Genomic DNA, 23,481 nt, shown 5'->3' with positions numbered 1-23,481 from the left:
GATACCATCTATCCCTATTTTTACCAACTGGGCCTTGCAAATTCAATTAAAATACCATCTTTCTAGCTAGGATCATGTCTATTTGTTTCTGTAAGATCTGAGCCTTTACTACCTCATCCAGCAGCAACTCGAGTGCTATTATTAATACCTTCCTGACCTAAGCAACACATAGAAGCACCCATATTCATCCAGTGCTACATGTATATATATATATATATATATATATATATATATATATATATATATATATATATATATATATATATATATATATATATATATATAACTATAAAATATATAGTATGTAGAGTATGTTGTTTATAAACTATATAAAATCGGAATCGCGACGACTCCGATTATTTATGCATTAATGAAAAGAAAGAGACTTTTGATTCGAGCTTGTTGTCACTCTAATATTCTACTAATGGATGCTTCGCCCAAAGTTGATGAGAATAAAAAAAAAATTAGATCTCTACGTTTAAAGAAAAAATTAATGAACCTTCTAAAAAGGATAAACCTTTACTTGGTGGATGGGAGACCCTATTTTTGTGGACCTTTTGTTTTTTCGTGATGACATTCACAGATTTTGCTTACCCTTTAATTTAAGAATCGTTCTTATGTTTAACTACTACTTCTACTAATAACTCACTGCAGCACTTCCCTTGTCTTTTAAGCATGGGGTTATAAGTTCTGTTTAAAATCTGTAAAAAGCGATATCTGATCTTGTCATTTTTATAGGGCGAAAATGATGAGTTTTATTATTGGAAATCTTTTTGGATTTTGTATAAAGAGTTGTTTTTGTTATTTAAGTCTTTGTCTTAATCAAGTAGGCTTCACATAAGAAATGGGATCAAGATGTATTTCCTTCCCACTTTGTACAATTTTAATTTGTATAAAAGCAGCTTTTGATTCTACTTCACATCCTGTCGCTCTTTCAGCTCTTACTAATGTTTGGATTGTCCGTTCGTGGTTAGAGCTCATAGATCTTTTTATTCGAGGTTTACGATTAAATTTTTTGCTTCTACTTCTGACTTTTTCCTAATCAGATTTCTGTTGAACTGGGAGTGAGGCAAGGTGGTATTTACTCCTGCGTATTTTAATGCATGCTTATGGCGGTATGTCTTCGTTCTATGTTTATAATCCCTATCTCTAAGAGGTTAGGATTTGTCGTTTATTACGTACACAGATGTCACTTCACTGAGTTATTCTAAAGCTAGTCTAGTTAACAATATTGATTCCTTTTCTAATCTCTCTTGAGATAGAGACTATGCAGTGTTAAAAGTGTCAACATTTTCTATTAATCGTCAGGATCAAGCTGATAGAAATATTTTATTTTTGGTTTTCGATGCTCTTGATTATCTTGGTTTGCCTTATTGTGTTTTGGCTCGTAATGCTAAGTCGATGCTAATTTTAAATAATCAAGTAAGAATTAAAAAGCCAATTGGATAATATTACTGCGTGATGTCTATTGTTGTGATGTTCTTCATCATTTTCACTTCAAATATTGCAAATTTTCAGTTGGTTTTCCAAATTGTTTAAGTAACACTGAGCTAGTCTCGTAATTTGAAATTAATGAGCAGTTAGAACTACCTAAGACGAAAATAGATAACTCTTACCATAAGTCGGAGAATCCTCTTTTAAATCACGGATGCCCATAGAATGTATTGGGTCTCAAACTTACTAATAAGGTGTCAAATAAAGATATCAGAAAGCGATCCTTTTAAAAATACAATCCAGTGGGTACTATGAAGATACCCTGCTCACTTGTGAAAAAATCATTAGCCTGCATGCCATTGCTAATTTGGAAGAAACGCCTTTATTCGATCCACCAACAAACCGTTTTCTGATTCAGTTCATAAACGAGTTAAGCTTTGATTGCAGCGATAACATTGTAACTCCTAGTTTTGTGCAAAAACAAGCAAAGTCCATATTTGATGCAAAATCGGGCTACGTCCCGAATTGACACAAAAATATATCTAAGCTGTGTGTAATCCTCTTCCACTGCCAGGTTTTTAACAGAAAGGTAGGCAGGTGGCATATTTTTACATCTTTCGGAAACGTGGTAATTCTTTAGTATGGGAGGCACATAGGAACGTCATCCAAGCTAACAAATATTTTCATAGAAAGGTAGTCATGTTGCTTTTTGCTTGAGCCGAAACCATGCAAGCATATCTTCTACTACCACCTTATTTTTCATCTGAAAGGTTGGCGGATATTTTTTTTTATTCCTATTCTGATGAATTTGATTCTGATAAATATTTTCCCTAAAAATTTTAGCCTGCTACCTCTTTTAGGTCTAGGTGCTAGCAGGCTACAAAAGTTTAAAAAGTCAGGGACTTTCCCTATAACAAAACGTTGACATCTAATAGTTCTGGGACGGTGATTTAATATTTCTTGTGGAAATCCTCCTGGACCTTTCCCAAATAAGCCCTTTTTGGTCGGTTTCCCTTCAAGCTTCCCAAGAAGTTACCAATCTCAGGTGATGATCCCAAGTAATCAATAAAAATTTTGAACTCTCGAATTTTTACTGCCCGGCGTAGTCTATCAATCACTGCTGTTGATGCTGTATCGTATTTCTTACACTGAGCTATCTGTTAGTTGCCAGTGTACCATTTGCCATTATGAATGGTGACACCAGTAGAAGTCATATAAACCAAAATCGTGCCAAGATTTTGAATTTCTCTTATTGAAAATCCACCTCCAGTTTTTAAGAAAGAAAGTTATGAAACAGTTATTGTACAAATCTACAGTTGATTGAAAATTCTGAATTGAATATTCAAATCTGGCTTCAAATTACAGTTATATAATTAACCTAAACTCTGGATTAAACGAACTTCTTTCGGAAACCAACTTTTTACTAACTTTTTTTTATGATGCTGATAAAAACGCGGGTTCTCGATTAAGTTTTTGTGCAGTAGTTTCCTTGAGATGGGTCATGGTACTCGCTGCTGTATTTAGGGTTTTCTTAATCTCAACTACAGATTATTTTTGAAAACAATCTGTTTTCACAAAACAAACAATTGTCAAAGCCATACGTAAAATACTGTTGACCAGTATATAACTTTGCCCCTCTTAATCTTGCTTTTCGGTTTTCTCCTCTAGCACGTTCAATAAAGGGATTTAGACGGTTAAGAATAGACAGTTCACTCTGTGAATAATCCGAACTAACCCCAAGATCCACTATTCAGGTATGCGCTTGATCGCAATATAATATCACGAATGTAACCGCTCGTGAACTTAACCAACCCTGGGCACATGTCTTGTTTATCATTTAGCGAAAAATATATCTAATATCCATAATTTTCGGCCCTAAATTTGGCACCTGCAAGTTCAGTATTTTCACTACATCTTCTCATAACAAAGAGCCTCTGTCTGCAGGATGAAATTATCACCTTCAAGTTGTATCTTTTATACTCATTTTCTAGGTGTTACAATTTTACGTTAGTAACTTGCAATTCAGGTTACAAACTAAAGTAATCGTTCTTCAATTGTGACGCATTATCCGAAAATATCTCTGCTGTCGAATAAATTCGCAACGAAATAGTCGGTAGGCTTTATCTGAGATCTTGAACCTGCGAAAAGATTATTTCTACTTTGTTAAATTTTTGATTAATGTCTTGTAGGTTTTCAGGTAAATTAGCATAAGTCATATTTAATCTAAAATTGTGGTAAAAAGGATGTGAAGGATTACTAATCTTTCTGTGGTGGCCGAACGTCACAAATTTATCCAAACGCCTATTCTAGCCAAACTGTGCGAGGTCGGCCTTACTTCAAGCTGGGCGTGAGTGAAAACTCCAGTTAATTTCCCTATTCTTATTATTACAAAATATCCACTTAAAACAGCAAGTCTTATCCAATATCATGGATTTAATATTTAATTATTCTTGATGTGTATATTTTTTGAAGTTAACCTCATCGATCCAAAATCCAATTTGCAGTATTTCGCAATGACTTACTGAACTCGTTGTAATCTGATTAAGTTCAAAGTTTGTTGTGCTTATGAATTTCATGTTTGAATTACTTCTATGAATAATGACATGTTGGACCATGTGACTTCGAGGAATTAGATGGTGTCTGTAATGTAAATTATACAAGACTTCGAATCTATGTTTTTGATCGGTTTTCTTGAAGTTTTTCCTTGTTTTTATGGGTGGACTGTATAAAACCTGTTCTAAATAAGTTGTGTTTTTTAGAATTTGTGGGACAACAAGAAATGCTCCTGGGTGTTCTATTTCAAACTGTCATTTGGCGTATAAACATTTTAAATCGTATTGGGCAGCCCCTTGAAGTCATTCATGTTGGAAAAGCAGCATTATTTTATGCTCAAGTTAATGGTTTGGCGGTTAGGTAAGACCCAGTCTTTTATTCATTAATATTTAGTAGTTGCATCAAGCTTTGTGTCCTATATAAAGCTTAGTATTATTTCTTTTTTTTATATAAAAAAAGATGGTTTGGTGCTCCAAACTTTAAAAAAATGACAGCAAAAAGATAAGAATTGTCTAAACGTGTTAAGCAAATCAAGAACTATAAGCAAATGGTTAAATTCTTAAATTTTGGAATTGATAAGTTAAATACTATAAAAGTTTGTGATACGGTGTTCATTTTCCACTAAATAAAATGGCAACGAAGTGAATGAAAAATTTTCCAAGTGATAGTACTCAATTACGACGTATTTTGTTAGTATTTTTGATCAACGTTTTGTTTCACAAGGTATATATCAAAAGTAATTAGAACATGTTTTTAAGTATATTTTATTTCATTTACACTAAATAAAATTTTTTGTGGCTACCTTAATAGTAGTGAATAAGAATAGGTATGTAACGTAGGAGCTTCGAAAAAATGCAGGAGGATACCGCAGAGGTTTGGGTATTTGTTATCTGACAGTTTTTATGAAATTCCATTAAAAGTCTCCTTATTAGTCCTTTTTTAAACTTAATCGAACGATACAAATCAAAAAATTGTTTGGCCTTATTAAAAAGGAATCATCAATAGAATTGTTCCTTAGTTTCATTTAAATCCAAGGCAATCATTATTATTTATTAATAATGGACTCGCCACCTGATCTGAAGCTCAGGCCACAGGGGCCTGTTGCTTCAGATTTTTCGATTAGATACCTTCTTGTTTCTACAGCTGTCGGGCATTTTTGCTGAAATGAGGAATCACCCCATCCAATTCTAATGAGGGGATTCTGATAATTCCCAATTGCTGTTATGGATTCAATAACCATTCGTACTTCAGACTATCTAAGTTGAGAAGATGTTTTGTCAGGTTGGAATTAAACTTTGAAATTACCTTCTTTGTTTCTTTACATCCCACATTTTGCCGATTCTATTATGTCCTCTCGGAGGTCCATCTGCAAATAGCACCAGTAAATTGAAATGTTCCGGTCCATAAGTAGTCATTTTTGCACCAGTTTTAGTTACTTCATCTGCCAACTCGTCACCAGTGATCCCAGAATGTCCCGAGACCATCAGTGTAATACAGTTACCATTGGATGCTAGACTGTTTAATGCTTCATAGCACTCTAGTTCACTTTTTTGTGTGCTCTCAATATTCTCAAGGGCCTTAAGACATGATGGGCTATTAGATGTGATACAATTATTCCTGTCTGTACTATTTAGTTGCTCCAGTCGTTTAGTTGCCTGTTTTATCCTAAACCTTTCAGCCTGGGAGACCGTTACAAATTCCTCTAAGTGATAACTCGGAAGACATTGTGGTACTTTACTACTCCTGTCTGCAATTTTCCATGAGTCTGTCAACCATCTATATAGCAGATTATTACGTTATTTTGATGGACTAGTGCGATTTCCTTCTCCATTTCACTCCCTGTGTTTATGACAATCAAAAATGTCCTTGTCTATATTTTTGGGATAGTTTTTATCCTTGCCCTTTAATAACTCCCTACACTTAAGGTAAAACGAGTCGCATGCTTTCACGTAGTTTTTTTGTTTTTCCACTCCGTAACTGATGTCCATGGGTCAACAGTTATCACCCTGACCAAATATTTTTATTTAAAAGTAACTTTTCAAGTCTTTTTACTCGTGAATGCTATCGCTTTACTCTTCTCAGAAAAGGAACGCAAATCATTTTTCTCCTCATCTCTGAATCATATTCAGCATTTGCTATCCTAATTCAAACACGGTTTTCATACGTTTATCTCGTAGGATAGATACTAGACGATTGTTATGTCTGAGTGTACCCCAAAGACAAATCTAACAAGATACAAAAGATTATTCATGAAGAGGTTTGATATGTACGATGAACTCACTCCTCCTTGGGGGCAGCCTTTCAGAATAACCTTTGAAAACCAAAGACAATAGGTGTGAGTATTAATCATAAAGATTGCGTAGAATTCGCTACATGTCATCTACTCCTTATTTCTAACCATAACATTGACGCATTTTTTAAAATGTTTGGCAGTTCCACCTATATGTTGTTTATACTTAAGACCGGTTGAATCGTTCAGAAAAGTATTCTGAAAGATTTTTGAAAAATTATTATTTTATTACATAGGAGGTTACTATGTGACGACAAATGATGGTATCTTAGATGTTGTCTACAGGAATAAAAGAAAGGTATAGGCGATTAGGTCACGGTATATGGGTGCAGTAAGCAGTGGTGTATTTAGAGGGGGCCAGGGCCCACCTCCCCATAAAAAAGTCCCAAAGAATTTTAAAGAGTTTAATGTCTTGCTCTCAGCAGTCTCCGTGATTTTTGTTGCATACCTCGAGAATATATTCAAAGTGCTGGCCAGCAATAAAATGTCTCCTCTTTATAGATCTTTTACATATCTCTGCATTAATAAATCCTACGCTTTTAAGATCTCTTTAAAAATTCTTACCCGAGATTTGTCATTCCCTCAGTCATTCCATCCCTTTGCTCGAGTCTCCGGCAAGTCTTATTTTATACTTATTGTTATCACGTTTCGTCGAGTTGAAAGCTGCGTAAGCTTGGTAGTATTTTGAAATACTAGCATGCTACTGTTGAAAGCTTGCTAGTATTTGACTCGATATGACTCAGTGATATATTGACAGGTATCTTAATGCCAAAACGAAACTGTCTGCAATCTCTTTATCATTTTTTCAAAGACATTGCGTGTAATTGATGAAGATGGTGCTTTGACTCCTACTGTTCAAGTTGTTGAGACAAAGGTAGAAGGTAATCGGGTAATCTCATTCCTGGTAAAACTATTTCAGTCAAAGGGAATATTAGTGAATGGTATTTTTTGTATCGTATCTTTATATATCATTTCCCTTTTTTCACGTATTTAAATTCCCTAGAGAGATTGAACATTAAAAATGAAATAGATTAATTGAAATAGATTGACGCTAATTGTCCAGATTAATTTTTTTAGGGTGCAAATATATAATTATTGTCAACTATGTTGGTCAACATACGAAATTCTTAAAAGAAATTCGTAGTTACAAAGCAGCCGATGTGAATCCATCACTATTGGAGAAGCTACGGTGCGCAGCGGAGTAGTTTTTTTTTTACAGAGTTTTATTTACTTAGCAGTTTTAGGAAATGAACATATTGACTATCTAACTGGTATTTTTTCCTCAAATTCAAAATACATTCAAAGGGGAGGATTTTTTAATTTCGTGGGAAAGATGAGGTGAAGTGAAAACGCATACAAGAAGTAGAGTTACAGTGGCTGCTTTATAATTACCAATTTTTTAATCTTATAAATTAAATAAAATAAAAATAGCTCACACGATTGCTGCTGGTTTTTACCAACAATATGTGGCATAAATTCACGATGAATAATAGAAGAGGCTTGTTTATGAACTGGGATATACAAGGACGGATTGTTGGACAACAACAGGTGCGTTTTTTTTTCCCAATCTTCTGAGGCCTTGGTTCATCGTTCTATTTTTTGTAACCAACTCCTTTTTCCTAAGGCCTGTAAAGAAAGGAGAACGGTGACTCTGAAGTCAGTTCTCCTATCCCCTCTTCGAATTAGCATAAGAATTATATGAAATATGGTTGACAGCTATAGGTCTACAGCCGTGAAGGTTACAAGAATTGAAAACCCGTTTTGGAATTTGAGGTTATGAAATACAGTTAAATTTCAATAAAACATAAAAATGTGATTCAGATCTGTTTTTTGCTCTTGGTCTGAGGAAATAGATGTTAGAACTCCTATGCTTAAAAAACAGTCAAATTAGCAGAAAGGGAAGGAGGCTTAGGAGGAATGCCTGTGGCCGTTTTGAAAAAAAAAACGCGACTAATGTTGACATGGCTCCAAAAGTATTCATGGTTCGTATTCAGCCCTTCGAAAAAAGGTTCATCCTATAAACACTGCTTTCTATTGGCTGAACCTGATACCAGTAAAGGCTCACATCAGATGCTTAGTTTTGAGGCCGTACACTGACCTCAAAGATGCTCTTGTTGAATTCAAATATCATTATGAAAGGCGGTGTTATATTACTACATTGCACAAATCTATGATGTTTATCAAAATACAAGAAGGAAAAAGTATTTCAACTGACCAGTAGTTGAATTTGCAAGATCACGAGGAAAGGATTAAAAACCGACAAATGTTAAGATCAATTGTACGGGCTAGTCTATTTTGTGGTTTTCATGAACTGTCCCTGCAGAGTCTTCGTGAAAAAGTGATCTCCTTACAAAAAGTCTGAAAAATGAAAGGGTATTGAGAGGGTTGTTGCGATTGATGATGGATTGCGGAAACAAAAAACTGTGGGAACATCTCGAATCATCCACTCAAAGCGCTACATATACATCTCCTCTAATGCAAAATGATATCGTCGATGGTATAGGTAATGTCAATCGGGACGCAATTTTGAATAGAGCAAAAATTACGAAGTGTATGTTGTGTATATTGGCTGATGAGATGAATGATTTAGCTTGAAAAAACAGCTTGTTGTTGTTGTCCGTTTTTATAACGATCATCAAATGAAAGAAGGTTTTTTTGCGTTTTGACTCTGTGAATGACTTGACAGGTGTAGGTCTTGCAGAGTGGATTACTAGACTCTGCTTAGAATTTAGATTTGGCATGAACAAGTTAGTATAAATTGCCTTTTATAAGATAAGAGATAAGATAATATTTATTTTCAAAAGACTATCACAAGCTCTATTGAGCCGAATTCGCTTTATATGTCAGTAAAAGCTAAGAAAAAAAAAATTCAAAACAGTACATTAACAGTACTTTGATGGAGATAGTAGCATGTCATGTTTGTACAAAGGCATTCAAGCAGAGATACGAAAGCATTATTCACTTGCCATTTACACGCCTTGTGTTTTGCATTGTTTAAATGTTATCCTGGTAATGCCCTCCAGACTGGACTTAATTCAAATGCTATATGAGTACTTGCAAAAAGTTGCGTTTTTTCCTATTCCCCTAAATGGATTGAGTTTGTTTCTGCTCTTTTGCATACAAAAAACAGCAAAAGCTCCTCCACTTTTGTGAAACAGGGTGTGTTGAAAGGCATGAAAGTACTGTCACTTTTCTGGAGCTCTTCCCTGCTGTTGCTTGAGTACTGGAAAGCTTTGTTGACAACCAATCCGATTCAGGTCTCATGGTGTAAGCCTTAGTCATTAACGGTGAATTTAATGACGTGAATCACGGTGAATCAGCCATTACCGAGTTTAGCTTCATGTTCCCTCTGATTCGTGTTGAAAAAGAGAGTTTGATTCTTTTTTCAACTTCTGTTTTTCTGCGGAAGGGAAATTTAGACCTACTTACCTACTGTGAAGGTATTAAAAGAGCTAGTGGCTAGAAGTAGTTTTCTTTTCTTTTTTTTTCTATGGACAAGCAGTCCAGACAGCTAAAAATGTTGGGCCATCCTCCTTAATACCTAATTGCCAACGTTTATGTTTTTGCTTATGATTCAAAGATTAGCAAGATTAGAGCTCTTCAATTAGGTTATTGTAACTCATTGTTTTATCTTTTTTAGTAACGTAGTAATAAATAGACTCCAAAAAGGGACTATGAGAGTATAATGCTTAGCTGCTAGAAAGTTTCTGGACTTCCATAGCTTTTAGCTGGTGCCCAACTACCAAAGAGAAATCCTAAATACGCCACTAGCAGTAAGGCAGGTTTTCAAAGTATGTGCTTGTTGGCAGTTCAACTGAGGCCAAACGGAAAGGAGGGCGTCTCCAAATATGGTAGAAAGAGGTTAAAAAAAAGGTGGGGAAACTTTAAAAGAGGAAGAAATTAGAGGAGCTCTAAATAGACGTTGGAAGGGGGATGTTTGTATTCTTATGTGTAAATTGTCAATAGCATTCAGAGTACATTAAAGTGTAGTATCCGTGTTAAACGTAGTCTTTTTTTCTATACCAAGAATCTAGCATTTCAACCCGTATTTAATGTACGGTACGTGCTCCTCTTCTAAAACATTGTGAAGGTGGGTCATCATATCTGCTGATACTCTTCTTCTATGTAAAATTGACGTCCATTCTTGTCTTCTCCGAATTCAGGAGCAAGAAAAAGCCAAACCACGGCTCTATGGTGATGTAGGTGGCGCAGCAGTGCTTTGCTGATGCATGTGCTGTAATTTTTTTGCATGTGATAGCAGTCTATGTTTATTTTCCAAGTTTATGCCAGGATGCCAAAAGGGGAGGGTATAATCAGTAAAGGAAGTAAAATCTTGAAGTTTTGGACAATTTGACAGTTGGCAGTTAAACTTTTTGATGAGTTTGAGAGGGGGGGGGGATATTTGCAGTTGGCTCAACACTATATACACTATACTCAACCACTATATTTCCTGGATTTATTTTCTACCGATTCTGTTTATCATTCTTGTCATACTAGGATTGCGGATAAGCTAGTTTAAAAGAAAAGAAATACGTTGAGGTCACCCCTGGGTTTTGTCATGTGAGCATACCATCTGGAATAGACCCATGGACAGCATTAGGGACTCTGAGCTAGTTTTTTTTCCATTTGAATCACAAGTAAATTGCTCCTTTTTTTTAACAGAGACGCAGGGGGAGAGGGAAGTCCTCGTGAAGATCATTGTTTTGCTGTTTGTTTACTTTCATTTTATTTCTTCTTCTTATTTGGTTGTGTTCATGATTTTGTTAATTAATTAAACCATTGTGAGCAGCTCATTTTACATTCTAGTAGTGTCTATGTTTGTTTGATTAATTTCTTTGCGAACTGATAAAAATTAAGAAATCCATCCATCTAACTATTCGATTTATTTCAGGACGGTTGAGCTACTTAATCAGTTGGCACTTTGTGACCTTATGATGGAGGATGCTATGAATAGTGTCGTTAAAATTCAAGCAGTATTAAGTATTTTGGAGGACGGAATGAAAAGTTTTTCAAATTCGTCAGCTCATCAACTAGCAAGTCAATCAGTAGTGTCGAAGAAGCACATTAAAGGTGAAGATGGTTATATATCAGACGAACTTTTACGGAATTTCAATTTAAAAACAAAATTGAACGAAGATGCTGTTGTACATACGTCAAACAGTCCGTCAAGACTGAGGAATATTCCAAAGAAGGTGGAGCTTATATTTTCTCATTCAAGAAATTGTAAGTGTCCGGCATGTGATAATCTGCTTCTCCTTATGCAAGTCTGTATATTCAACCAAATAGTGGCTAGAACTCAGATGATGCTGAATGAATTTGATTGTGAAATTATAAAAACTGAAAACCTAGAATGCATCATTGAAAAGGTTGCTCAGTTAACCGAATTTCCGTTAAAAACTTCTAATCTGTTCCATTTTTCTGAAGAGTGCGTTAAAAAAACAGCATTGTTATGCATTGACACAATTTTAGAGCATGCTATTATCTATGGTTTCCATAAGCAATACAAAGACGTTAAGCTACATTTATACAGAGTGACAGGTATTATGTCTAACTTGAAGGGATCACTTTGCATGCTACTTGGCTCTATTCTAGAAAAATATGAAGCTCTTCTCTTCAACTGCGAAATGGACGCTTCATCTACCGACGAAATAGAGGCTGTTGCAGCTGGTATTCAAAACCTAAATGGTAAGCTATATTATTCTTTAAACTTCTATTTGAGTATCGTAGGAGCATTGATAATTTTGAATAGGCAGTGGGTCTTCTCCCATGAACATATTGTTCCAACCCTAGTAAAATTCCTATAAAAACGACACCGTGCGGTTTGTACTTGGCAGCGTTGAACTGCTAAGGTCTACTCTTTAGATTATTTGTCCTCTTTCTTGCTCTTGAAGGAAATTGATTTAATAGGTATTGCACTTCTTGATAGTATTTCTAGTTCTTTTGGGTCTGTCACTAATTATTCTTCTTCTTTTTTAGTAAGGTTCACACTAATAGGAAGCGTGGAGGCAATCCTTTATTTGTAAATTGTATAACAGTTTGAATAGTAGGTGATCTTGATATGTTTCAAAAATGGCACTTGAGTTTTTGTATCGATTGTCTAAATAGTGATTCAGCTCTTTACTGTGTAATTTATCGCCCCCCAGTCTTCTGTCCTTTGCTGTAGAACTTGATAAATCTGTTCCTCTGCTGAAATAGATTTATAGAAACATGATTTAAATTGGTGACTTCAACATCGATTTTTATCCTTGCCGTTTCAAACACATGCCTGGTTGTCTACAGTCGGTGCAATTTTTATCTAATGTGCTAGTTGCTGTTTTACTCACTTAGTGTGGAGAGATTCGACGATAAAACTGATAAAGTTACTTCAGGAAGGGGCAAGCCCTTAGGAGTTTTGTGATCGGTGCTTCATAACAGATTTGAATTTGTGGGGAAAAAATGGACACCAGAAAGAAAAACAAAATTTGAGATTCCAAACTCAAAATCTGTTTTCTGTATTCTATATTTGTGGTATAGAACTTCAATTACACCTTTCTAAAGAGCAACAGTTTTTTATAGTCTTTGAAATAAGCTATTCTGTGACATGAAAATCTTCTGACGGTGTTGCTTTATTTTATATTGCCTCCGTAATGAGTCATTCCTTAAGCAGTATTTTTAGATTTCGTTTTAAACTAGAAAAAATACTTCCCCAGCTCTGTTTTCCTTCCGTTGTTTCTTTATCTCTTTCTCACTTACTTTCTCTTTGGTTCAGTCTCCTTAATTTCATTTTCTTTAGATTAATTATTCTTCTTTTTTTTTCAGTCGACGACGAATTCAGCCCTCATCTTAAGACTCCGAGTAGGATCTCTAAAAAAGAAGAAGCTCACCTTAAAAATGCGCCTCGCCGACGACGAAAGGAAGAAGCTCAAAACATAATTGATGAATGGAGTGCAGATGCTGAATTTGATAAAGAATTCAAAAGACGCAATTTACTCTCAGACTTAAAATTTCAACTCCCTCCTGAAACACCTGTGGCTTCAAAGAAAGAAAAAATAAGGGTCTATGCTGAAAGTGGTGACACGGAAATTCTTACTCAGAAAAAAGATGACAAAAGTAGAAAGGTATTGAATTCTAAAGTCATGCGAATCCAAGGAAGAGAATCTCGTAAAGTTACCACTGCTGCAAAGTCCATTGAGATCGTAGCATCCTCTTGCACTACTGATTCGCCAGAAAGAATTCCGGCAAGGAGGAAGGCTACACGTAACATCAAATGTTCAGTTGACATCAATTACAAAGATGAAAAGGCAAAAGCTGCTAATTTAAATTCAGACATATCTAGACTAGACATTACAAAATCAAAACGATCTAATAGGAATGCTACTCAGTCGCTCGAAACTAGGTCCAGCACCGATGAAACCTGCTCTAACGTAAGTGACAAATCTGTTAAATTGATAGCAACAGTCTCAGGTGCTTCAAAATTTCCCAAAGAAAGAAACCAATCAGAAAAGATGATGAAGATACCGACGCCTTGTTTGAATTCTAAACTACTAAAAGAAAATAGGCGTCCAGAGCCAATTTCTCCTTTACTGTTTGATGACAGTGATGATGCCGATGAGGTTTTTAAGGCACCCACCTCTTCTTTAAAATATCCCCGAAAAAAAGAACTCGAATTAGTTACAGAATCAAAATCTCCCACCAAAGAAAGTGAAGTCAAAGGCAGATTTAAGGTGCCAAAACCTTCTTCGAAGGCTATATCATCCGAAGAAGAAAACACCAAAGAAACAAATTCACCTTTACTTTTTGAAGACAGCGATGAAAAAGACAAAAAGCATAAAACCTCGAAGTGTGCACTGAAATCCTATCGAGGAAAGACGACCTCAACTGTTACAAGGATTAAAAAAGATGAACGCAAGGCAAATTGTTGATATATAATTTAGTAAATTTGGCGAATTCATGACGAAATCAATTTCGGACTTAGGTTTTCGTTAGGTCAACCTTTTGGTCATATTCAAGTGCAACGTTCTAAATTTCTTTATCTGCTTTCAAATATTTTTCTAATAAATATGAACTTGTTAATCTTGTATATCTTAATAAGTTGGATTAGAAGTATTAGTGAACATATTTTGCTATTGCTTCAGATCATGTCTTCTGTCAAAAGTATTGACTCTTAAAGTTGGTCCCTGACGGAACATAGACCGAGCATAAAAGGCTCTTGTTCTTTCTGTGCTGTAATATGGTTTGGGATCTCTATCATTATCTCCTTCCTCCATTCCTATCTCGAGAAGTGAAAACCTGCTTGTGTGGCTTCATAGTGGTGTCAGCTTGGACCTTTCATGATTTTGTCTAACTAGAACCGCGATTGCAAGGAACACTGCAGGGATATAAAACTCAATACCTAAATTTTATCTTGTGACTATTCGTTGAAAAACGTCACTTGCTCTCTAAAGAGTTCCATAAACAAATCCGGAACATGAACTTATGTTTTGCTTTAGCTTCATTCAACGTAAGCGATGATCGAGCCATCAATGGTCGTATTGTTTTCAGCTTCAAAGTAGCTGGACAAATTTAACACCAAATCAATTTAGCGGCACGTCCATCACAAACCCCTGACTGTGATTTCGAACCACCTTTATATAGCCAAATGAACGCCTTGCACATCCTTTAAATTATAGGATCTCTCGTAACCTAATGGATCTCTTGGAAGATAAATAGCGAGACACTAACATCTATACCAAAGGTTAAATGAAAATGAAAGAATTGGTGGAGAACGTAAATCAACCTGCTGGTTTACTGGGACAGCAGCTTCGGTTAGAAGACAAGCGACAATAAGAATCAATATATAAAAGTCTATCGCGCAGCCGAGCCGAGAATAGGCGGCAAAGACACCGGTCTCCCAGAACTACACATATAAAGAGCCAAAATTATATCATTTTTCCCCAGGGACGATCATGTCGTTTTTAGTTTCTATGAAGCGTGCAAAATTACTAAAGATGACAAATGACTGTCACAAGCTAAAGAAAAAGGCAAGGAACAAGAAACAGCAAAAATCACATTGAATTGCAAACGAAAATATTCCACATTATAAAAAAAAAAGTAAAAGAGTTAGTATAGCGTGTTTGAGCCTGTGAAGAATCCTCAATGAAGGAAGGTGTCTGTGATATGTACAAACTACACAAGTTGACAAATGACTTTCAAGATAAAAAGAAAGACATGGAACAAGAAAGAGCAAAAATTCCATTGAACTTCAAACACAATGTGACTTAAAAACGAAACAATTAGACAAAATTTATGCTATTGCGTAATTTAGATATTTCAGAAATTACAATGAAATAAGGAACGTGTTACTTAAAGGTTTGTAGAGGATAAACAGGAAAAAGAAATTGAATTCATGCCTGAATTTCTTAATTCAGCTGAAATGGCTGATTTTCTACCCTGACTTAAACATAAAGAATAAAACGAGAATTACGCAATGCGTAATTTAGATATTTAAGTTAACATGGGCAATGGAACATTCCTAGTTGTTACTGAATAAAAAAGAGGTTAATGGAAATAATTTAACTTATTAATAAACGGTCATATCAGCTCAGATTTACCTACCTTAATAATAAACTGTAAGAACAATCGTAAAAACAAAGAGACTTTTCAGAAGGGGACAGAACCAAAATGCTCTTCCTTGCACATACCTGGCTTCTCTATGTTTGCAACCTGACCCAGAAATCTCATGGGACTAAATAGTAATTTCCTCTTCAATTTGTTTAGGCATAAGAGGAAAACCAACAGTTTCATTAACAGATGGGCAAACGGAAGTTTTATTAATCTCCAAAATCATATATCCAAAACTGGATACTAAAGAAGATAAAAATACCACTTGCAGAAGTAAATAGCCTAAACAGGACATAAATTTATACATAAAATATGAACCAATGATCACTACCATAAACCCTTCTCATATAAGGTTAAATTACAACACAAACACCTATATTTCTATATACTGAACACCCCTCCCCCCAAACTAACGAAATTTCGAAAGACTGGGGGGAGGGGATAACAAAACAAGCATGTTAATAATCTTACACTTAACACTATGTTAAGCATAATGCTGTGTAAAAAAGATTGATTTAATCGTCTTTAATCCGAGTTTCCTTTCGTCTGTTATATCTGTGACAGTGACTGATTGCAGCGAATCAAGGCAAATCTATTCCTCATTGCTGGGAATTCCTTCTTCTTCAGTATTCAAAAGAGAAAACTTGCTCGATTGTGCAAAGTTCTGAAAAAAAATAATATATGTACTGTTTTCTTTGCGTAAATGCAAGAGCTCCATGTGGATAGCAAAATGTGTAGACGAAAAAATGGTGTAAAATATGTTGGAAGATACTTTTAAAGATATCACATGTTCCTTTGATACGAAACTCTGAAAAATTTTGACCTTTGAATAACGCCCCTTAATCCCTTCCTCTGAGCAGTTAAGCATATTCAACTTTCGATTTAACATTAGTAAACTTAGCCGAAATATGAAATATGTAATATTTCAAAGGAGATTAGATTAGAAGTAAATCCCACTCCACCCAAAACCTTCAGATTGACTTAAAGGACTGTCACAGTAAGTCAAAACCCATGTTGTTCACAAATATTTTGAAGCCACTACCCAAAATTAACACACTAACACCTCCCCCCACCCTAAAATAAGGTGTTCAACTCTGCAATGTGAAACATCAAAGAATTGGGTGTAAGATGTATTAACATATTCAAATAAAACTTTCAAATTGCCATATGCAATAATCATTGCATATTCCAGTCCTCCATTTCATAGGAACACAATATATACTTAGGGATGGAATGCACTATCCCGCCCTCGTATGTGGTGAGAAGCCGGGAGGTTTGATAACGGCATTTCCAACAGTTTAAAACTGATTGACTATCTCAGAATGTTTATCCATACTATTTTTGCTTTGTTAAGATAAAAAAAAATATTTTGTAGAAGGAAATGACCGAAACAGTACCTAGCTGACTCATCTCTTGTAACTTAAAAAGGGCATTAGAAACCAAAATTTCCATTCCGCCCTTTCCAAATATTTTATGACCATGGGTTCAATACAGTCAATACCTGAAAAGAGAAGCAAAAAGGCATCTGTGGCAAATACAATACAAAATTCTATGTTCTTGAGGTTGGAACGCTGAAACCTCTTCTAGGATTCTCGAATATTTTCAACTCAATGGTGTAATTTTCCTGTAATCACTGACAAGCTTCTGCTTCCATTGCTTCTGACAAGCAATTTTAAAATTAATAACTTTAACATATTTGGAGCCAGCAGAAAAATTGATTTCTGTAAGGTATACAGAAATCACAGAAATGTTAGCAATGATTCGACAAATTATTAGATTTGATCAAGTTTTTGATCAAGATTTTGTTGACACTAACTTTATCATTATACATCATTTTTTTGACGCAAATTTGTTTTCAAGATATCGGTTTTTAGAGTTTCAGCTAGTTCTGTCAAAAGCACTCTTCAATTCCATGAACGGTTTCATTTTCGCAACAAATCTTATAGTTATGCAACATATCTTTACAAGATTTGCCTATGTGACATTTCGAATAATTATTTGACACTTTCATCAAAATGCTAAAAAAAAGTTTTTTTTGTGCATAACAAGTATTTTTTACTCACCACACCAAAGGACAGATTGGCAAGTTCATAAATTACTGAAGATTTTGAGCCTTTTGCGTACTGTGACATCTAAAATACGGCCATAAAGCGCAGAAACCAGCAGCAGATATAAACTCAACTTGTTTTCACACCTACCATATCTATTTCAAATATGTATTGTCTGTACAGCGAATATAAGCAAACTTTATGACAAGGGAAAGATTTCTTAGACACCATGTACAAATAAACAGAAGTGGCAACTGAGGAGCGTTTAGCTAAGCTATCCAGTTTAGATACAAATTTATCGATCATTCTTATTTACTCCTTACTAATTAAACCTATGAAGGGTCAAATTTTGTTCAGGCATTTATAATATTTTTGATTATTTCCTTAAAAAAATGGTAATAAACCAGATCTTAATAAATCGATGCGCAAAATTTAAGGCTCTCTTGATAGATTAATATGAGCGACCGTAGGCATACCAGCCAACAAATGATATTAAATACAGAAGTCTAGTTGTGTGTAACTGTGTTTAAAGTCATGTTAATTCATAAAAGCCAAAATTATATCTCACTTAAGGGAAATTTACACACAGACACACACCCACACACACACACACACATATATATATATATATATATATATATATATATATATATATACCATGAATGATTGATATTCGTGAATGTCGATATTCACTGGTGAATGTCTGAAATATATATTTTTTTTCCTTGAATTTAATCACCGGTGCCAGTCAACATTTCCAATTTAATGCAAAGCTTGATGATGACAGGTTAGGTTGGGTTAGCGGTTTTTACCTATCGATCTAGTGGTTTTAACCTATTTCTGAAATTTATATCAAAATTTAACCTAACATAACCTAAACTAACATGATCTAACATAACTTTAACTTTTACCATCATAGCTCTCCTAAGGCTGAAAAAGCTGACTCACGAAGCTAATTGAATCCCAGCAAAGAGAAAGGAGTTTCGGAGATTCACTGGTGACTGTCAGTATTAATTAGATTTCAGACAATCATAACAATGAATGTGCAGCAGGAATGTGAATTGTAGCAAGACACTGCGTTTTCCACCTAACCTGAGATCTGAAATTCAGATGCTACTTGGGCATTTGTGTAACAGTGAGCTCTCCAGAAATGAAACCAATTGGTAACCTGACATTTTTTTCTCTCTCCGTTATTATTTACGTGGTATTATTCACTAAGCACAACAAGATTGTTAAAATAGTCTAGGACAACACTTCAGAATTTTTCTTTTTTGTGTTATCTTTTTTTACTGATGACATTCCAAGTAAATACCCTTTGAATTCCTTATGAGCCTTATCTGGAATCTGACACATTTTTCCCTCTTCAAAAACTACTATCAAAGTTTATACAAACGCAGTAATCTATTACTAATCTATACACTAATCTATTACCACTATGCGGCGACAAAAAAGAGTCCATCTTTTAATTGTTTTTTTTTTTTTTTGCATTAAACAAAATTGACTATCTTATATGTGAAATGGAAGTTCTGGGGTCTAGCTGCACCTTGATCAAGATATATGAATTGCACACCTATAACATAACAGAAAAAAGTCGGCTTACTCACAATTATTATTAATTTTAATATAAGGGGTAGAGTTAAGAAAATTACTTCAGACATAGACTATTGACTGTTTAAGAAAGGATACTTACTATTTTAGGGGGTTCATCAGATTTCTTATTCGTCGTAACAACATGTCTTCTTTCAACTCTGTCTTTTTCATTGTGTCTTGGCGGCTCTCGATGGTCAGAAGGGAGTGAACGGTTGCTGTAGTCTTAAAAGATGGCGAAGATTACTTCACAAGCCATGAAGAGACGGAAGGAGGAAAAAATGTGAAGGAAAGAGAGAGAGAGAGAGAGAGAGAGAGAGAGAGAGAGAGGGGGGCGGGTTGATGTTGAGGTTGAAGAGAAGAGAGAGCACCAAACTTACGACAAAGCATTCATCCGAAGACTTCCTCAGCAGAAACAAGTATAGATACATAAATTATTGCGTACAGAAGCTTAGTCCGCTAGCCAAAACATCGAGATTCAGCACGTGTTAACTGACTTCGTTCTAGAGTCTTGTTCTCTATTTATCCAGAATCATGTTTCAATTTTTCAACCATCGATTTCGGAGATACGATGTTGCCAAAGGGGAACAACCGTAGGAACCATTAACTAAATTTACCTTTTTTTAACAATGAAAAAACAAAATCCGTTAAAAATAATAGAAAATAGACAAAATGAGATCAGTATTGTAGGAATCAGGTGAGCAGTGAATGCGGAAACAAAGATTGCAGTCCGGATACCTTATTCTGCAGTTTTTGAATTGAATAAGTCGGCCTTGCTTTTCTGTGGGCACCAAGCTTTGCGATACATATCTTGAGAAGTTCAGTGTCAGACTCAAACCTGTTGAAGGCAGGAATCTTAACGTTTCCTTCGGGGTGAGAGTTGTCTGCAAATTGTGTACTTCTTTCTAAAGAGTACTTCTTTATATCTCTTTATGTCACAACTGAAGATATGCGGCACCAGAGAGGCTTTCAGATATTTCTATTTGCTTTAGCACGATCTTCTTCTTTAACGCGAGGATATTCACAAGATGAAACTGATAATTTTGTCAAAATCCTTTTCGGTGTAGATGAAGCTGTGATAATTCCTTCTGTCTGCTTTATATTATTGCTTTAGTGATGAAATACTGCCTTATTACTTCTGTTTGAATTCGAGAAAAATCTGGAAAGTCTATTTTCCGACATAGTTTGGTCATTTTCCCTCTAAGCTAGACATAGCTTCGCATTGACCTCTAGTGTTGAAGCCCGCCTTTGTTTCTATTTCAGGACACTCATAAGCATTTTTTTTTCACTCTGTTCTTAGTGGTCGTTCGATCCCTCTCTGTCTTTTAGTAGGTCAAAATAAAATGATATGAAAAAAAAAACGCTGGAAATGACCTAATCAACTATATTCTTTAACTGGATAGAACTGAGAAGCAAAAGGTTTGGCATCTTACAATGGCTCGTCATTTGTAAACAATGACCAGTGTTTAGACTCGAATTGTGAAACAACTAAATTTTCATCCTTCAAGCATAAAGCGAATAAAATAAAAAAGAAGGAACAATTTCTTCCCCTGTTGGTAATTCAATCTATTTTTGGATTTTATGACGAATCAAATGTTTTTACTAAGATTGAATGACAAAATTGCAAACAAACGGAACGTTGTTGTTAGAAACCAATGAATTTGTGATTATTCAAGCATAGAGCGAATAAAATAAAAATGACGAAAAACTATTCTATCTTTAGGTAATTCAATTTGTTGTTAGATCCCATAATAATCCGCATGTTTTTACAAATCTTGATCAACAAATTTGTGCTAGTCAACATTTACATTTCCGTGCATAAGCAAGATATTGTGGTTAAAAAAAATTGTAAGCAACAAATCAGACGAGAGAAACACATATCATAGTCCTGTTTAATTAGCTCTATCTACTATCAAAAATTCCTGGGTCACAGATTGTAACTTAATTTCCTTATTATTTAGTTAAAACCAGTATAGGCGTTCATCACTAGGTTAACTACAAAAAAGAAATAAGACTAATTGCAAATCTAAGGGTACCTAGCATAACCAATACTTGGCAGTGGAAGAGAAATTTAAAAAATGTGTCGCCTCCTTTTCTATTACAAAGATGAATACAAGACCGAAAAATATATCTATTACCAGTTAAAATACAAAGCGATGGTTAAAGCAATGAGGCATCCCACATGACAGAACAAGACTCAAGTAGTGAAGCAGAATTTGTCTCTGTGATTGATCTGATGGACGTTCCCCCTTCTATTAGACAAATTCAGACTAGAACCCTATTGTATTCTTCTCCCCTGCTACTTAAAGGTCCCATAGTTTGTCAACTAATCATAGGCAGCGCAATAGCACTGCCCAAGTAAAGAACGATGTGGGCACAATGTATTTTAATAAATTGTGTATTTTTAATAGTCGGAAGTGATTGGAGGGCCACTAACTCCTTCTCCCACGCCCACTACTTCCACAAACACATCCAATCAAAATTTTGAAATAGCCACGTAATTGAAAGGTCCGGAAGTTATGTCTCTAAGGTTGACCAATCCTCCACAACCCTTAGGTCAACGGTTATTAGTTATGCCCTGAGGGCACATAAGGTATATACAGAAAGGGTGATCGTATAAAATTCTGAGAGGGCTCATTGGAGTGGTGATCAGAAGTTAGTGCCCTTTTTAAAATTGAGAGTCATCAGGGTAGATATCCCCCCCACACCTCGTACTTTCCTGAAATGTATCTGATACAAATTTCGAGATGACCATTTGTTGTCGTAAAAACTTCGAAAAGAGCTCATTCGATTGGAAACTGAAAGGGCTAGTGCACTTTTTAATAGTCGAAAGTGTTTGGAGGGCAACTAACCCTCCTCCCACGCCCACCATTTCCCCAAACACATCCGATCAAAATTTAGAGATAGACATTTTGTTCAACGTAATTGAAAGACCCATAAATTATGTAATTGATGATACCCCCGCAGCCCTCAGGGTAAGGGTTGTAAGCTGTGCCCTGGGGGCATATAAGTTTTATATACAAAGATCTATCGTATAAACTTCAGAGGAGGCTCATCGGATTGGTAATCAGAAGCTCTAGTGTCCTTTTTATGATTGAGAGCGATTGAAGGGTGGACACCCCCCTCCCCCACTCACATCCTCGTAGTTTCACGATCACTATCATATTTCCGAGGATTATAAGTTATGCCCTGGTTATACAGGGTTTATATAGAAAGGATGATCGTATAAACTTCGGAGGGGACTTCGGGCTTCGGAGCTCGTTGGATTGATAATCAGAAGTTCTAGTGTCCTTTTCATGATTTAGTATGATCGAAGGATGGATGACCCCCCCCAAACCCCCTACCTTCTCGAAATGTATCTGACAGAAATTTTGAGATGGCGATTTGTTGTCGTAGAAACTTCAAAAAAGGCTCATTCGATTGGAAATTTAAAGGAATACTGGTCATTTTATAAGTCAAAAGGGATGGGGGGGGGCAATAAGCCCCCCCCCCACCCAAGCCCATCAATTGCCAAAACACATTTAATCAACTGTGGAGACAGCCAGTCTGTTCAGAGTAGTTGAAAGGTCTGGAGGTTATTCCTTTGATAACCCCCATACCTCTTCTAGACCAGAACATAATCTGCGCTTTACTATTATTAAAAAAAGGAAAAAAAGTTATCGGTTGTCAGTTTAGCATATATATTCCTTAAAGTTTTAATAGTTTTTAATTTATTGAAGTTAAAAAAGTAGAAAATTGTATGCGTATAAAGTTTATTCAAATCTTACAATAAATACCCGAGTCAAACTCAAAACGAGAAAAAATTAACTTGAGTAGGGCTGACAACCCCCATGCCTTCTAAAGACCAGAACATAATTTGCACTTTACAGAAAACAAAATACACATTTAAAATGATTTCACTTTGTTTTTACTTGTTTAAAATGTTTTTACTAGATATATGAAGGGGATGTCCTCCCCTTGCCCTCCAATTGCTGTGCGAGAGTCTGGTCC

General features: G+C 35.3%; 2 protein-coding genes across 2 annotated transcripts in view; one reads left to right on the top strand and one right to left on the bottom strand.

Moving 5' to 3' along the window:
* LOC136041797 (uncharacterized) overlaps window positions 1–14,329 on the top strand; it is a 69,655-nt gene extending 55,326 nt beyond the window's left edge. The window contains exons 10-12 of the mRNA XM_065726551.1: window positions 4,194–4,347; window positions 11,169–11,962; window positions 13,076–14,329. Of these exons, the coding sequence (XP_065582623.1) occupies window positions 4,194–4,347; window positions 11,169–11,962; window positions 13,076–14,178 (2,051 nt within the window). The 3' untranslated portion in view covers window positions 14,179–14,329. The remainder of the gene's footprint in view (window positions 1–4,193; window positions 4,348–11,168; window positions 11,963–13,075) is intronic.
* Window positions 14,330–16,046: 1,717 nt separating this feature from the next.
* Window positions 16,047–23,481, bottom strand: part of LOC136041798 (eukaryotic translation initiation factor 4B-like) — a 49,380-nt gene continuing 41,945 nt past the window's right edge. Inside the window, exons 11-12 of the mRNA XM_065726552.1 lie at window positions 19,595–19,716; window positions 16,047–16,520 (exon numbers count right to left, since the gene is read on the bottom strand). Of these exons, the coding sequence (XP_065582624.1) occupies window positions 16,449–16,520; window positions 19,595–19,716 (194 nt within the window). The 3' untranslated portion in view covers window positions 16,047–16,448. The remainder of the gene's footprint in view (window positions 16,521–19,594; window positions 19,717–23,481) is intronic.

This window comes from Artemia franciscana, unplaced genomic scaffold, assembly GCF_032884065.1.
Source record: "Artemia franciscana unplaced genomic scaffold, ASM3288406v1 PGA_scaffold_38, whole genome shotgun sequence".
Lineage (NCBI taxonomy): Eukaryota > Metazoa > Arthropoda > Branchiopoda > Anostraca > Artemiidae > Artemia > Artemia franciscana.
Note: the sequence above shows the minus strand (reverse complement) of the source record. Positions and strands in the feature narration are given on the sequence as shown.